Source organism: Anguilla anguilla, chromosome 16 (assembly GCF_013347855.1).
Source record: "Anguilla anguilla isolate fAngAng1 chromosome 16, fAngAng1.pri, whole genome shotgun sequence".
In the NCBI taxonomy this organism is placed as follows: domain Eukaryota; kingdom Metazoa; phylum Chordata; class Actinopteri; order Anguilliformes; family Anguillidae; genus Anguilla; species Anguilla anguilla.
This window is the reverse complement of record NC_049216.1, coordinates 24,624,894-24,641,438: the sequence shown is the minus strand read 5'-3', so window position 1 is coordinate 24,641,438 and position 16,545 is coordinate 24,624,894. Positions and strand designations below refer to the sequence as shown.

At 41.4% G+C, this 16,545-nt stretch overlaps 3 protein-coding genes across 3 annotated transcripts in view; 1 reads left to right on the top strand and 2 right to left on the bottom strand.

Annotated features, from left to right (window-relative positions):
* LOC118215624 (unconventional myosin-Ie-like) overlaps positions 1-16,545 on the top strand; it is a 47,161-nt gene that overhangs the window by 1,331 nt on the left and 29,285 nt on the right. The window lies entirely within an intron of this gene.
* The window catches only part of LOC118215639 (protein FAM81A-like), a 38,739-nt gene that overhangs the window by 10,567 nt on the left and 11,627 nt on the right, over positions 1-16,545 (bottom strand). The window contains exon 3 of the mRNA XM_035396552.1: positions 13,595-13,710. The gene's annotated coding sequence lies outside the window, so the exon portion shown is untranslated. The remainder of the gene's footprint in view (positions 1-13,594; positions 13,711-16,545) is intronic.
* LOC118215638 lies at positions 4,361-7,546 on the bottom strand. The gene is made up of 2 exons (XM_035396549.1): positions 5,777-7,546; positions 4,361-5,453 (listed from the first exon to the last, which is right to left on the bottom strand). The coding sequence occupies exon 1, from the start codon at positions 7,481-7,483 to the stop codon at positions 6,092-6,094; it is 1,392 nt and encodes a 463-aa protein (XP_035252440.1). The 5' UTR covers positions 7,484-7,546; the 3' UTR covers positions 4,361-5,453; positions 5,777-6,091.

Sequence of the window (16,545 nt, the reverse complement as noted above, 5' to 3'; positions counted from 1 at the left end):
ATAACATAGTGCTTCTGCTAGTTTGGAACATAATTATGTTAGGGAGTGGCCACATTTGAACTGCCTTTATATCCAACATTTCACTCCCTCATCTGCACTATGAGAGAAAGCGAGAGAGAGAGAGAGAGAGAGAGAGAGAGAGCAAATGGGTAATTTGACTGGTCTATCTAATTAGGTAGAGGTTGAGTTCCTCAGATTACAAAAATCCACCAAAATGGCACCTTGTGAGAGTTTCTCAAAGGTCCCTATTGGCGTGGTTGTGACTTTCCTACATAACATAACTTAATTTAACGTATGTTGTGGAGCACTCAAATGGGCAAAATTTACTTTTTACCACTTTTTTTTTTTTTTACAACCTTTCTGGAAGACAGCATCTCCTACAGCACAGTGTCCCTGTCACTGCACTGCACTTAGTAATTGTAGGTTTATTTATACAGTGGTTTTCATACAGTACACTCAAAGGGATTTAACTTTTGGATCTTTCGACAAGTGTAGTGTAAATTGTTTTTCAAACTTCACTGGGTCAGTTGGAATTGGCTGATACTTATATTTTGACTAGAGCTGTGAGTTTTTGTCTCCCCGACAAAGTACGATTTATGTTTTCAATTTGCACAAGGAAGCAGAGTGATTTGTTATTTGTGAAGAAACTGCCAGGCCATTAAAAAGGACAACCTTCGAGATACAAGTTCAGTTCCCTAAGTATTATGCTACACTACCAAACCAAATCGATAATGCAATTCTAATTAAAGAGATTATCACAGCGTGTGTGGAAAAATAAACATATGGGAAATTGAGATGTCTTTATTCCCCACTGTGAGATTTCATTAGCGAAGAGAAATTTGTATGGGATGATAGAGTCTCCCCACCATGGTAATCAGGTCCAATGGGCTGACAGACTGACTTATTCTGATACTGAGGTAAAACTAATATTTTCAGATTTGTTGATACATATTAGGAATACCATGATCTCTCTAGGATTTGGGTTTTATGTATATAAGAAATGATATAGAGCACCATACTGAGCACCAGACAGAAGCATCACTGACAGAGTTTTTTTCTACCAGATGCTTCTCAGTGGGTCAGCATGTTAGCATGTGGTTTGCATTAGCGGGTCATTTGGGGAGGTGAATGTGTCGTAACAAATCCTCTCTCCAAAATCAGCACCTCACTTTGAACAATACACTGCAGCACCAGCTAGATTCTGACAAATTCAGGAATCCAGGACCTCTTATACAAACAGACTAAGGCACTTGTGGGAGTACAGGAACGTGTTAAATTAGGACCTCAAAATCCAAAATATTCTGAGCCCTTACTCATCGATCTAGTGCACCTAAATCTACTTTGACTACTTCTGCAAAGACCTAAGTGACCATTGTGCAGTTGCTGCTATTTGGAACACCAAGGTTCCTAAAATAAAGCCACGCTTCATTTGTAAGAGGAACCTTTCGTATTTTAATGAGCAATGTTTTTATCATGATTTATTTTATTTTAACAGGAGCAGAATAAAGCTCATTCCAGATGTGGAAACTACCCGGTCACAAATCATGAATAAACATGGCCCTCTCTGGATATAAAAAGTTGTGGGGTGGGATAACCCTTTGTTTTCCTCAAAACTTCCCGATTGTATTCATGAGCAGAACTTAGCTGGGGTTAAGGCAAGGAAGATGGGTTTTGCCATGGACTGGCTTGTTGTTGGACAACTGTGTGCAAGTGCACTTCTTTTATCAAGAAAGCCAACAGAAAATTTGAATGGCCCAGGAAATTTTGGGAAGCCATTAAATCCCTGTCTGTGAGCAATAACTGAAGTTTTACCTACTTATGTTCTGATGGAGTCTGTTTCTCTTTATGACAAACTTGATATATTGATCTGTTTTAATGAGCATTTTATATTTACTGGCTCTCCAATTGACTCCTCCTGTTTTGCATTTGTGCATCCCTGTCCTGATGTATCTGTGAGTGGTGGTCATTGTTTTAGTTTTTTACTGAGCAGGAAGTTTACAAAGCTCTAAAAGCTTTAGATTGGCATCTGATTTTATAGCAGAGCCCCTTACATATCTTTTCAACCTTACATTGGAATGTAATAAAATCCCAAGCATATGGAAGTCTGCTTTTGTTCTCCCGCTTTTGATACAGTTAACCACAATATGGTTCAAGCTATGAAATCAAGCAGTTGCTTGCTTTTCTGACTGTCTTTATAATAGGTCTAATTGCATCAAATATGATGCTCTGTGTTCTGATGTTCTGTAAGGGTGTACCCCAGGGTTTAGTGCTTGGTCCACTTTTGTTTATTATTTATATAAATAATTGGGGCCATAATGTGTCACATGCTAATTTTCATTTCCATGCTGGTGAAAAATATTGTTGTGCGTTAACTCTTGTTCAAGCCATTGAAAATTTACAAGTCACTTTTATTGAGCTTAAATTGAGTTTTTATTTTAGAAATAAGTTTTGTTTTTCTTTTAAAGCCAAAAGGAGTGTTGTTGCCACTATGTTTCTACCTGTGTTGGATATGGTGACAATTTATATTCAGTATGCATACTTCTGCTCAGTGTTTTCATATGATTGACACAGCTAACTGTGGTGCCCTGAGGTTTATTACAAATTGTAAAACCCTGTTGGGTTGGCTGCTTTCGCCACCCATAGGCTCAATCATTGGTACATTTTTCTATATTAGGCAATTCTTGGCCTGCTCCCATTTTAGTTATATGTTTACATTTTGTAGAAAAGTATTGGACACCATGTTTTATGCTCCCAGGACTGTTTTATGCTTTTGGTATCCAGTGACCGTATAGAAATTTGGGCATTTACATATGTATTCTGTACCCTCTGCTTGGAATATGTTGCAAAAGGACTTCAAATTTACAGAGTTAATCTCATGAAATATTTTAAAATACAAAATGAAAATATGGAGTCAGTCTCACCGGGCTTTCATTGTTTTATTTAGCTTTTGTGTTTGATTATTATAGTAAACTGTTTAATGTTCTTTTTGTTTAATTATATTTTTATCTGTGCTGCTGCCTGTCTTGGCCAGGTCTCTTAATTTCGATGAAACTCCCTAGTTAAATAAAGTTAATAAATAATATTGATCATTCATGTCTAAATATATCCACCATATATAAATTTCCTTGACATGTTTGTGACACATTATAATCAAGACTGTGTGTGCGCCACAGCTATGGGAAAATCTGACAGGATAAACAACAGCTTTCCTCTTGTTAGGATATTTTGCCCTTATTCGTGGAGTCAAATGCAGGACGATGAAGAACACGCTGACAAAGTTTCCTCAGAGGATTTGTGGTTTAATTCAATGCGCAAGGGAGAGACAGACCCAGCACACTCGGGCGCTGCGCTGAGAGAATCTCTGCCCATCACACTGTGTGGTGTCTAGATATACAGTTTTCCTTCATACACATCAAAAGGTTGAGTTAAGTGGCGGACCGGAGACAAATGGTCTTGTCCCTTCCTGTGGACCCTCGCAGCCATTTAGCATAGGAATGTGACCTCCTTGCCGCAGACACTAGAGGTGTTATACGGAGACACACTACAGAGGTGCTAGACATACAGGTATACAAACTACAGACACAGTGATGGCAGAGAGGGAAACACAATACACTACATACAGTCTAATATATATATAGTAATACATGTACCTAAAACAGGGAACCTATCAGTCCCCCATTTTGTATTTGGGAATATGGTGCTAAATGCCATATTCCCCATAACCTATTCAGGCCTTTACCCCCAGTGAGCAAGCACATGGCAACAGTGGCAAGGAAAAACTCCCCTAGAGTAAAGGGGAGAAACCTTGGGAGGAACCAAGGCTCAGCAGGGGGGACCCATCCTCCTCGGGTTGGCCTGTGTACAGTTCTGGTGAGAAAATCAATTTCTCACAATTACAGAATAATTCATGTTCTCTAACATTTCTACAGAATGTATGGCATGCAGACCTGTCTTTAATTTACGATACATGGCAATTACCAGGAAAAGGGTAAAAATGTTGAATACCCACACACATTGGAAAAAATGACCCATACAATACATACAAACAACCCCACCCCAAGGGACAGTAATTACTATTTTTAAGCCATTGGGTCACAGTTGTTACCTTTTATCTGCATTGTGGTGTTAGGGTTCTACACCCAGCTATCAAGTGCTAGGACAGAGATGTTAGTGGTGACATCAGGAGTGACCAGAATAGAGCTGATAGTGGTAGGAGTGTCAGTTGGATTAGTGCAGTTGGAAGTGTTAGGCAGTAGTTTGGTTAGAAAGTAGTCCTCCTTTTGTCACCAGTATTGTGCCTGTTGCTAACAGGTTTCAGCCCAATCTCAATTAATAACATTTATTTTATAACCAACAATGACATTTGCTGTGGACCCAGTGGCTCCCTCCCATCATGCGATATCCTTATGTTTCCTAATTATATCTAATATATATAATTTTGTTACAAAGAAAACCTAACCTAACCTGAAGCGTTTTACACCAGTGATTAATGACTATGTGAGCGTGTCTGATTGATACAGCCACTAGGGCAGGCAGAGGCTCTCTTTCAGAGGAATTAAACATTTAGGTCCACTATACATTTTAGGGCATGTGCCAGGCTTTATACAATTTAGGGCATGTGCCAGGCTTCTCTGGAGGGCTGCATGTGCCTCACCTCTTAGCTGAAGGGCATATCCGTATATGGCCTTCCGAGTGGGACAACCATCTTCCTCCAGTCCTGCAACCTTTTTATCCTAATTAATATAAAACTTTTCCAATATTTTAATTGCCTCCTCCCAACCTATTCCTGTATCAACCCACACTCTCAGACTATATACAACATTACAATATAATGACAAAAATATCCAACATGACAACATAATGATGAAGATGTCGCTGTGAAGTCATCCCAAATCCAACTGCAGCTTGCAAGGTTGGTGCACATTCTTGTCCTGGAAACGTGTCTGATTGGAGACACGGAAAGAGAGATAGCCCCCAGGGGCTATAAGGGTAGACGGGGATTATTGTGCCCCATGTTGGGTCTCACCCTTGTATTTCCTTAACTATTGAATGCGGAAATGCCTGTAATGTAATGGAACCACACTGGAGTTCCAGTCACTGGAAGCAGCTGATGGAATCGTGAGCCTGTGTGGTCCAGACCAAATTTTGCCGATTATGTTTTTCACCAGGACCTTGTCTCCAGGTTCAACCAGGCATTTCTTTGTCCTCAGCCGGGTCAGGTCCAGTTCTGTGATCCTGTGGAACACACTTAGGACAAAAGCCTGCAATGTTTACCTAAACGGTCACCCATTACATGCAATTTCCCGTCAATACACTACCCACCAGGAGTCCTCATGGGTCAACCTGTAGGAATTTCAAAGGGTGAAAGCAAATGTTAATTACTCAGTGTTAATTACTCAGTCCCGCTTTCACGGAGAGGAGCACGGCTGGTGGCTGCGTCACCCAGTCTCATCCTAAAATGGAGAACAAATGATTAGTTAGTTGGAATTGATTAGTTAGTTGGAATTGATTAGTTAGTTGTTGTTTTTTTTTTTTTTTTTAACCAATGTTATTTTCTTGTACCAGTCCCCCATTTTGTATTGGGGGCTACTGCACTAGTCAGGAGTCTCCTACAAGTTCAAAAGTCACACACCATTTAAAAATCCTTATGCCTCCATCTCTGGTGTATTTACACGGCCTTGGTTGCAACCCCACAGATCACCCACAGGTACATTCACAGTATTAACAAAAGTCTCATGCAAGATGCTACTTTGAGAAGTAAAAACGATTTGATTACCTCAGTGTCAGCTTGAAGCCAACATTGCTCAGCGTGTATTTTACATGAGAAACTGTGGAAAGGATGGTGTTAGGATGTGCCACTAGGGGTCAATCATATGTGTGCTACCTTATTTATTTATTTATTTATTTATTTATTTACTGTTACTCCCTTATCTTGGGCTCATAACCCTTATTTATTTATTTATTTATTTATTTACTGTTACTCCCTTATCTTGGGCTCATAAATTAAGAATATTTAGGGACTTATGGTGTCCACGTCCTTATGCTATTAGAACGAAACCTCAACACCTGATGCAATGGGGGCCGACGTATCCTATTCTGAGGTTTCAAGCGATTTAATTAATCTAACGAGTTCGTCTTTTGACATGTCTTGGAGCTGGCTACCTCGTTCTGACTGGTTATTCCCAGATCTGCATGCCTGGGCAACGTGTCCATATTTGTGACAGATCTTACATTGGGTCCTTCTCCCTCTGTGACAGTCCGCCTGGCTATGCCCTGATCTCCCACAGTTGCTGCAAGGAGCTATCTCCTGTACCGGAGCCATGTGGAGGGGTGCTTTATTGTGAGAATGTGACCTCAGACCTGATCTTGCGCCCCCCTTGTTTACACCACTATGGTATTTATTTAAACATGCAGCCCACGAAATTAAGTCGCTACAATCCTTCGGTCGAAAACCAGCCTTACCCGCTGTGTCTCGGTATAAAGCTACACTTCCCTCGAGTACATTCATCAGGAAATCGGGGTTATCTTTACTTGGATTGTCACCTGCATTACCATATGTGGAGTACAAACTGTATTTCTCGTCAATATACCTATCAAAAGGTTCATCTTCGCGTTGTTGGCGGGTAAGATATAATGAATACAGATTGGAACCTGTACCTAGAGCTTTATAAACGGTCTTCCTGAACTTTTCCACTGCTTCTTCCATCTCAAGCGTGGATGTGAAGCGGACAGATGCCCATGCAGAGTTATTAAATTCCCCCAACTCGCTCCATACAGCACTTGGACATTTTGCCTTTGTTAACACATAAACGTCGAAAGCATGTAATCCCCCCACCGTCATGTACTGTGCTATTTTCTCCCAAAACGCCATGTTCGGGTCATATCTTTTGAGATCGGGTAATTCCCGAACCATGCTACGCAAATCAGAAGGACTTAGTGGTGTATGTTTGATTTGTGTTATAATACTTGGCTGTCCCTCACTCCGATCCGGATTCGGAATCGAGTCTACTGCTATGGGGGCCATTGGGGCACTAGGCTCTACAGATATATCATCCATAACCTGTGAATATGGGGGAGCCTTGTACAAATCCTCCTGTACCTTAGCTAACAGTTTGTTTTTGCTGTCTAGTTCGCTACGACACCTTTGCAGCTCGTCTATTTCGCTACGACAGCGCTCCAGCTCTCCCTCATATTGTTTGAGTTTGTGTGCTGCGCTTTTATATGCCATCACTACGCACATTGCTGCATATTTACCTTTCTGTTTATTATTTTTCTGTTGGGACCACCATACGTTCAATGCCTTCTTTGAAATTACCCCGGAATCATTTTTGCTAGGGAATAGGGGGTTAGTTCTAATTGCTTTCCCATATCTTTTAACCATAGCTTTTAATGCCGCTGCCATTAGATCCCCGCATAAAACCTCTTTCTCCGTCATCATTCCCGTAGTTGGTAGCCCTTCAGAATTACGCGGATTAGCTATCATGAGCCGAAAGTATTAACTACACGAGAGGAAAATATGCGCTTTTACTCTTATATTATATGGGTTATATATAGGCTACTATATTGTGTACACATATAACAAACATATCACGTAGGCCTAACACAACAATACGTTATTCTGTAGACATGACAACACTGATGGAGCTCCGAACAAAACAACATTGAGTGCACTTTCTCGCATTCACTCGCATTGGTAAACAACCAAGGTTCTCTTCTTGCACACACTTTGGCACGCAGCCCAGTTTTTTCACAATTCGCAGTGTTACTCCGAAACGCTTAGGCTACTAACAGCAATCAGCAACACCAAAACTTGTCCAACAAATTATTACACAGACGCTCCCTCGTCTGATGTGTTCTGACCCAAAACGACACACACAGGAAATATCACACGTTACTGTTTTAAGGAAGGTGGACGCTACTTCGCCCGTGAACCCGACGTGGCTCGAAACGTGTCCTTCTGCCAAATACCGACACACGTTACTACCGACGCGTTTCTCAGCGTCGAGGACCCGACGTGGTCCGGAACGTTACGTGACTTCACCCAGCACGCAGACGTTACTAAGGAAAGTGGACGCTACTTCGCCCGTGAGCCCGACGTGGCTCGAAACGTGTCCTTCTGTCAAATACCGACACACGTTACTACCGACGCGTTTCTCAGCGTCGAGGACCCGACGTGGTCCGGAACGTTACGTGACTTCACCCAGCACGCAGACGTTACTAAGGAAAGTGGACGCTACTTCGCCCTTGAGCCCGACGTGGCTCGGAACGTGTCCTTCTGTCAAATACCGACACACGTTACTAAACAGACGCTCTTCTTGGCGTAGTGGACCCGACGTGGTCCGGAACGTTACGCGACTTCACCCAGCACGCAGACGTTACTTAGGAAAATGGGCGCTATTTCGCCCGTGAGCCCGACGTGGCTCGGAACGTGTCCTTCTGTCCAATATGACACACGTTACTAAACTGACGCGTTTACTCAGCGTCGAGGACCCGACGTGGTCCGGAACGCTGCCGTGCTCTACTTCAGCACGCAGACGTTACTGAACAGATTGACGCTCCCGCGTACTCTGTTAATACTGCTAGCACTACCACATTAAAATGACGTCAACATTAAAAGACAAACTCATTATCAGTTGTTACATCAAAGTCCCGTCCACGTAACTATTTCTTAAAATACAGAACAGGAGTCACTTCCAAATTGCACCAAGGAAAATCAACGCCTAATGAAGGTGGTAAGTTGTGTTTAATAAAAGATACTCACCTTCTTGTTGATTCTCGTTGTTTCAAGTGGAAGATATTTCCTGTCCCTTCGTGGTCGCCAAAACTGTTAGGATATTTTGCCCTTATTCGTGGAGTCAAATGCAGGACGATGAAGAACACGCTGACAAAGTTTCCTCAGAGGATTTGTGGTTTAATTCAATGCGCAAGGGAGAGACAGACCCAGCACACTCGGGCGCTGCGCTGAGAGAATCTCTGCCCATCACACTGTGTGGTGTCTAGATATACAGTTTTCCTTCATACACATCAAAAGGTTGAGTTAAGTGGCGGACCGGAGACAAATGGTCTTGTCCCTTCCTGTGGACCCTCGCAGCCATTTAGCATAGGAATGTGACCTCCTTGCCGCAGACACTAGAGGTGTTATACGGAGACACACTACAGAGGTGCTAGACATACAGGTATACAAACTACAGACACAGTGATGGCAGAGAGGGAAACACAATACACTACATACAGTCTAATATATATATAGTAATACATGTACCTAAAACAGGGAACCTATCACTCTGGACATTATAAATCTGAATGTATATGGAGTCGTCTAATGGGTTTTGAAATGAAATTCCTCCGATTCAGTTCTCTGGACTGTAATTAAAAGGAATTTCCCTGACGTTGTCAAATGGGTGCATGGATCAGCATTTCGCCGATGTAGCGGACTGGCCAGAATCAAACTGAATTAACCTGGGGTGATGTGTAGATAACAGTTACTTGGATTTAGGTAACTGGACGGTGTTAAGATGGCGTTGTTGTTTCAACAGTGCTTTAGGGTGTGCTGATCTGTGTTTTCATCTCTGTATTTACTGGGAGCGATAGTTGTTCAAAGTTTTTGTGGTTTATTTGAGCAAGGTAGCAGAATCCAATACATCAGACTGACAAAGAACCTGACAATACCTTGATATATGTTCATTTAAGTCTACATTATTAAAATGTTCATATTGTGGTTTTTTTTGTATCTGCCACCATTTCCCCATTCCTTTTCCATAGTCTAGGAATAGGCCTATATCTGGTTTCCTTTTGATTTTCGTTTGATTTTCTGTTTAATTGTCTGTGGAAAGAACAGTCTGTTCAGCACTTGGTGAAAATCGTTTGGACATTGCACTATAAAAAATATGCTTTGATCAATTCAATTATGGGCTCAGTCAGGGGGTTACAAAGTTACATATTTGCTGTTTTCGTGAAATTACTCATTTATTTTATGTCATATATATTTGGAGGAGTCTCTTCAAAACTTTTATTTGGTAAAAGAGCTTAAATCCAAGAAATGATTGGAATGACATAAAAGTGGACTTTGTTGCTGCAGTCAATGACATGCTGTTCTTATCAAATTTTCTGAATAGTTTCTCAACTATAGCACATTATTAAGTCAAGAGTATGACCACTCGTGATTTTTTGGCAATTTAATTGAAAATGGTCTGGCAACAGGATCGAAACTATGTTTGGATTTTATTTACACTGTACTTTTGGAAAAATGTGTCTTCCTCTAATGTCCATAGTAGGCTTTGGGAGGTCAGACACAACTTGCTGTTGATATATGGGCTTCTATCCTCTGCCTCTGGGAACACAAATGCAGTTTTCTGGTATTCTTAATGCTCACAAATTTAATCTCACATTCTTTCTTTTTCTACATTGAGCACAAATCCTACAAAGTGTTTGTTTTCATGCTCTGTCTGTTGTGAACTTGACCATCACATAACAACCAACCTGTAGACTAGCAGCTGGGTCTTCAGAGCAGGTATGTGCAGAAGCAGGTGACACCATGCTGCATTCTACTTCAGGCAGCTGGCACAGTTTGATTTTAGGCTCCTTTGAATAGCCAGATACACAGATTTCTCCAGAATCAAGTACAAGATCCTGTGCACTTGCTGAGTAATTGGCACCGATTGGACAGGTCACCACATGTGACCCAACTCCAGCTTTTTGCTGTAGTGGCAGTGCAGTCCGGCAGCTTTTACCACTAGCTGAGCACACTGTGTATACTGCTTTGCAGACAGCACAAGGAATTCATGTGTTTTCAGCTAAAATAACAACAGCTCCTTTGATGGTTCCTCCAACACCATCTACTGCACTTTTTCCATGGGATGTGGCAAAGAAGTGTCAGCTGATGCACAGATCTCTGCTTTGCTTGCATACCAAAACATGAATTTCTACTTGAAATGATGAACCGCTCCATCTGAAAATATCTCTACTTCATACATTTTCCTTTTTGACTTCAAACAGTCGAGCACAGATTCTAAGAATTTTGACGCACCATACTCGTCATGTGACAGGTTATCGGAAGTCACCCCAGATGTGAACGTCCAGTGAGCACTCTGAACCAGAGGCACAGCTGAAGCCTCTGATCTTTTCTGCACAGCCCTGAATCCTTTCGGTAATTTATTCGCTGTTTGAAATACGGGGGAGCGTAGGGAGCTCAGCTTCCCAAAGAGACCCTGAATCATTACCGTATGACTTTCAGAAAACTTTCTCCCAGTGGAAGCTGCCCCCAGACCGCTTGTTCATTCTCCAGGAATTTGTGTATCTTGAATGAAGGGACATTAATTACTAAATATTTATATTATATTCTTAATATATATCATATATTATAATATTTATATTACTAAATATTTATATTATCAAGACAATAAAAAAGGGATGGATTCTGATACTTCCTGTCAATATAGACACAGATTTTGCAAGTACTTAAACCTTAAGTATTTAAAGTTGTGCATTTTATTAAAATATTTCATAAGATCCATAGTGGGCACATATTTCATCTATGTTTAAAAAAAAAAAACTTTGAAAAGTACATTTCAGACAAATTGCTTATGTCATATTTCTCTTTCTTTGAGAAATTTTGAACTTTTAGATCCAATCACAAATCAATGAAACCTTAAAGAAACGTTTTTTTGGCAATGGAGTCACAAACACTGTGTTTTCAATTTTCTTTCTAAAATACCTAGCAAGTTTTCAAAACCATTTTCCCAAGTGATTAGGAGAGAATTTGGTCTAGAAAATAAAGGTGATCCTATTATATACTGTATCTAGAAACTAGAGATTTCCAAAAGTTTCATTGTAGTTTCATAAAATGTATTTTTTGGCAAAGAGGCATACTTCCAATGTTGATTTAACAATTGCAGTTAAAATTTTTGCAGCGAAAGGCTTACGCTGGCTTTTTAAAATTGGACGTGTAGTACATTACTGCTCTGTCAATGGCAAGTCCCCACGAAGGGCCCACTCAGCATGTTCTTTGGAGTAAAGGGTATTTTCAGCTCAGTGTCCATCTGTTGAATTTAATTCACTTTAAATCCTCTTCTGTTTACTATTCAGTTAGCTTTCCTCCGGCACATATTATATGGCAATTAATGTCTTGGTAAAATGCTTTTGTTTGTACTGTACACTGGGCTAATTGGTAGATGTTTCTATATACAAACCTTTTGAGTGGCTGGTGCTTTTTTTGGGTTTGTTCTGGACTCTGATGTTGCCAGTATAGTCCGTATGTAAGGCTTTTCTCTCTCTTTTTTTGTGGCCGAATGTTGGATTTTGTGTATGTTCCACAGCTGTGGGCAAATCTGACAGGATAAACAACAGCCTTCCTCTGGACATTATAAATCTGAATGTATATGGAGTCATCTAATGGGTTTTAAAATGAATTCCTCCAATTCAGATCCCTGGACTGTAATTAAAAGAAATTTCCCTGATGTTGTCTAATGGGTGTATGAGATACAGTTCGAGATACTCTTTAATGCAGATCTTTCTTGTGTATTCACAGTCTCGTCTCTGAATATTACATGGGAAGCTCCACATTTCGGTTTTAATCTTTATCTCTATGCTATTTCGGTCTGTTCAGTGCTCACGCAGTGATATCACTTTACATATTCTCAGCAGTCTGAAACTCTAATCTGAGAGGTCGCTTGGGAAAACAGGGCCTGATTCCAGCTGTGCAGTGGAGGTGGTGTGTGGAGGGCTGTGTTTTTGCGGGCTGTCAGTCAGCGGCAGCCAGCTCAGGGTCAGGCTCTCTGACTCGGCCCTTGCTCACTCACATCTCTGAGCCACTGTCCTCATTTACTCACCAGCATGTGAGCCCTGTTTCCGATCCTAAGGACTCTGAATAGAGTCGGCAGCTCTCTACACAGACAAAGGCTCCATAGATCTGAGACGGGGAACGGTTTTACAGTCTGACTGTGCGTTCCACTGTCCTGTTGGTTTTCGCTTAAACCAAGGAGGAGGAGAAGTGTGCCAGTTATTGATCAAACTTTGATAAGCTCACAAAAAGCAGTGGGCTATTAAAACAAAACAAAAAACAAAAAAAAAAAAAAACGCATTAGCTTAAAAAACAAACTGATATTTGATGTCAGCAATGATCGATTTTTCCATGTCTAAATGGGCCATTGCCATATAATTGTGAATGCTTGACCCATTAATATGAGCTCCATTTCCCCCCCGGGCCTGAGCACAAGCTGACACAGGCCCGCGTTGGTGCTGGCATCATTTAAACAGGCTGTGAGGTCCCACTGTGGGGAATGTGCCCCAGCAGCAGGCGGCTCTGCAAGTAAATAAATTATTCATGATCCTGGCCAATGAGGAGCAGTCGCTCATTAATGATACAAAGTCATGGTGTCCACTTTCTGAAGATCTGTGCTCTTTTATGTGTTACAGCACCACATTACAGGTCGTTCATTTAAACTTATGATCCTTTTTATGTGTATGGATTTTAAAATCCTGCCTGTGAACCTTATGGGCCTTTTGAGTTTTCCATGTGAAATCCATGTTGGATTAAATGGGCCACGATTCCTATGAGATAACATATGCCGTGTTGTTGGATTTGTTTTGAACGTACCCTTCCTGCTATTTCCTGAGGGTGGATGTGGGCACCAGGTACAGACTGGTACATGCCTGGAGAGTCTCTCTCTGTTCCTGTCCCTCGGGGCTCCAAGTATCCCTGGGTAACTGCACCTGATAAAACAAAACACATCCCACCCCTTTGCCTGGAGGTCATTGCAGTGCAGCAAAGAGTAAAGATGCTGAGCATGCTGTATGTGCATTTTCATATTGAGAAAACATTTGACTTGCTGATTTCCCCCCCAGTGGAAGCTACAGTATAGCATCTATTTCCATTGGTTTTCTGTTTGCTTTCGCTTGGGTAAATGTTTGGAAAACTATCTTGGTTGACATTCATACCTAATTGAGGCCTGGGTCCAAATCAGGAAACTGAAACTCTGTTGTGTACCTTTCTTTTTATCAACAAATTTGAAATGTAAAAATACTTCAGTTTATTATTACAGTATATTTTATTACTGCACCCAGTTTTTGATAACTGTTGAGAAACAGGAACAATCTGCCGTTAAATGTTCTCTTTTCTATAGTATTTGTAGTTATCCTTTGTTAACCTTCATAATGTAAAACTCTTGATCTCAGCTCAGATCAGATTCACTTTTAAAAACACTTATGCATCTGTGCTATGTACGTTGAATCTTTGTCTCACCTAGCTTATCTGTGATATGCACTTTGAATCTTTGTCTTACCTAGCTCACACATTCAGCTGATCAGTCTATTTCTGAACGAGTCACTCCTCAGTCGGCACCATCAGCTGCCCACTGGTTCCAGTTAAGCAGGATGTTATTCATCACTGACACTTGACAATATTTTATTTTTGGGTAAGAGACATGAAGTGAAACAAATATTTTGGCATGACTTAAATGCAATGTAAAAGAATGGCAAAAATGTGTAATCATTTTGTAAATGCAAACAACACATTCATTTTTAAAGATATTCGGGTTAGGCAGGTGCGTAAAATGTGTTGTTTTGTTGACTTCCTCCCACTGAATCACATGACTGAATGCGGCCTGCATGCCCCAAGTCTCCTCATAGCCTCTTGAGAAGCCAGCGTTCTCATCTGTAGCAATTAATTTCTGGCTCCCAAATGGACCAGTTTAACACAGCCAGTGTGAGAAAATGGCTCCTGCAGGACTCCCTAGACACCTGGGAGAATAATGAGCCATACAGTCCCTTCAGCCTTTTCTTCAGTAACTATACTGGGGGTGTTCTGTAGCTAAAACCCCTAACATTGTACTCTCTCAACAGTGCCCCTTCCAGCTGATGTCTTTTCCACATTGTCTCTGAAGGTCTGCTGTACCACTTTATGCCCTGTGGTCTCTGTCTGCCCATTTCTCTAACAGTGTCCACTAGGGGTGCAATGGCTCCCAAAACCCACGGATCAGTTCGGTTCACGGTTTTGGTGTGACAAATCCTCACACACTTGCCATTTCGCAAAGTGAACAGCTGACTAAAATTGGCAGATAAAATTGTTAAAATCAACTTCAGCTGTAAGCTGCACTGGCTGTGACTTCACCTCTGAAAATAGTTCCACTGGAAGTGATTTAGGTGAAAGCTGCGTGAGTTAACTGATCTTAACTGAGTATTCCTATTCCTTACTTTCAGTGTTGTATGGTATCAAATAGAAATAGCCAAAATGACCTTTACATGGAAAATGAAAGAAGCACAAAGTTGTGAGGACCTATTTTGAAAACATAGCTAGACATGAAAGAAGATTTCTAAAGCAACCGAACCGAACACGCACAGACTGAACCGTTGGTGGTGAACTCAACTGTTGCATCCCTAGTATCCACTGTGCCCATTAAACCGTAACAACCCCAATACGTGTCCAGGACAGACAAGGCCCTGTTGACTTCAAGCACATCATTTAACAGTATGTCTGACCTTCAGTGACCTATCCCACAGTAAATCCAGAAAGGGGCATTCTACCTTCCCAGAATCTGGCATTTGGCCAACAACCCATGAAAAGGGGATGCAGCGAGATACTGTAATATTAGCTTCTATTGGAGTGAAAGACTTGCACAGCTTCAATGGAGACACTGGTGAATCATTAGCAAGGCTGATGCACTTAGTGTCATCTTTCATTTTGCTCCCTGTCTCATAGTCTCTCAGGTCATCCCCCATCCTAGAAGATCCCTCTTGTATGTGCCTCACTTGGGAATCAAAGGACACTATTTCCATATCACCTTTACGGACGGGGATAAAACATCCTTCCTGGTCAAGACAGGCTGATATAGTTTCTCTCTCACAGAGGGACAAATTTTAAACATCGTCAAAAATACACTGTCTTCTGTTCTGAAGACAACACCCATGTCGAAACAGCTGACAGTTGAAAGGGGACTGTGTTGCGGGTATTGTTTAAATCGACGAGCAGCATTTCTACAGACTGGACACTTTTTAAAGCTGTGACATCACGGGACCCCATCAGCTGTGCCCACTATGTCACCAATCACCTCTTCTTCAGGATGTGTGAGCTGTGTCCATCTGAGGCAAAGGATCGCTGAGCTGGAAGGTAGAGTATCCCTTGTCCATGAGATAAGAGAAGATGAACAGCTCCTCGACTCCCTAGTGGCAGTTTCTCCCAATACCACCAGAGGACTAGAAAAGTCTGCACTGGATCCTGGGCCTTGTGTTGCCCCAATCCATAGTCTGCGGTGGGAAGCGGGGTGGCAGGTGCTCCTCCCGTCCCCCTCCACCATGGCATCTCATGCTAAGCAATGTGACAGATGCCCACTGTCACCTCTAGTGCTTTCCTCTTCTCAGTGTGTGCATGATTTCATGATTTTGTTGCATATAAATGTACAGTAAGGAGCAGAATTCCTAAAATAGACTCCTTGAGGGTTTGGTCTTTGGACACTGATCCTGATGCTTCTATTGTGTCTGAAATTTGTTAAAAGTCTATACCTGACAAAATCTATACCTATACAATATTTACAGAGCTGATAGGAAGGATAT

Bases quoted from the DNA above. Each gene is read 5' to 3' on its own strand.
- LOC118215638 (XM_035396549.1), bottom strand. From the start codon at position 7,483: ATGATAGCTAATCCGCGTAATTCTGAAGGGCTACCAACTACGGGAATG.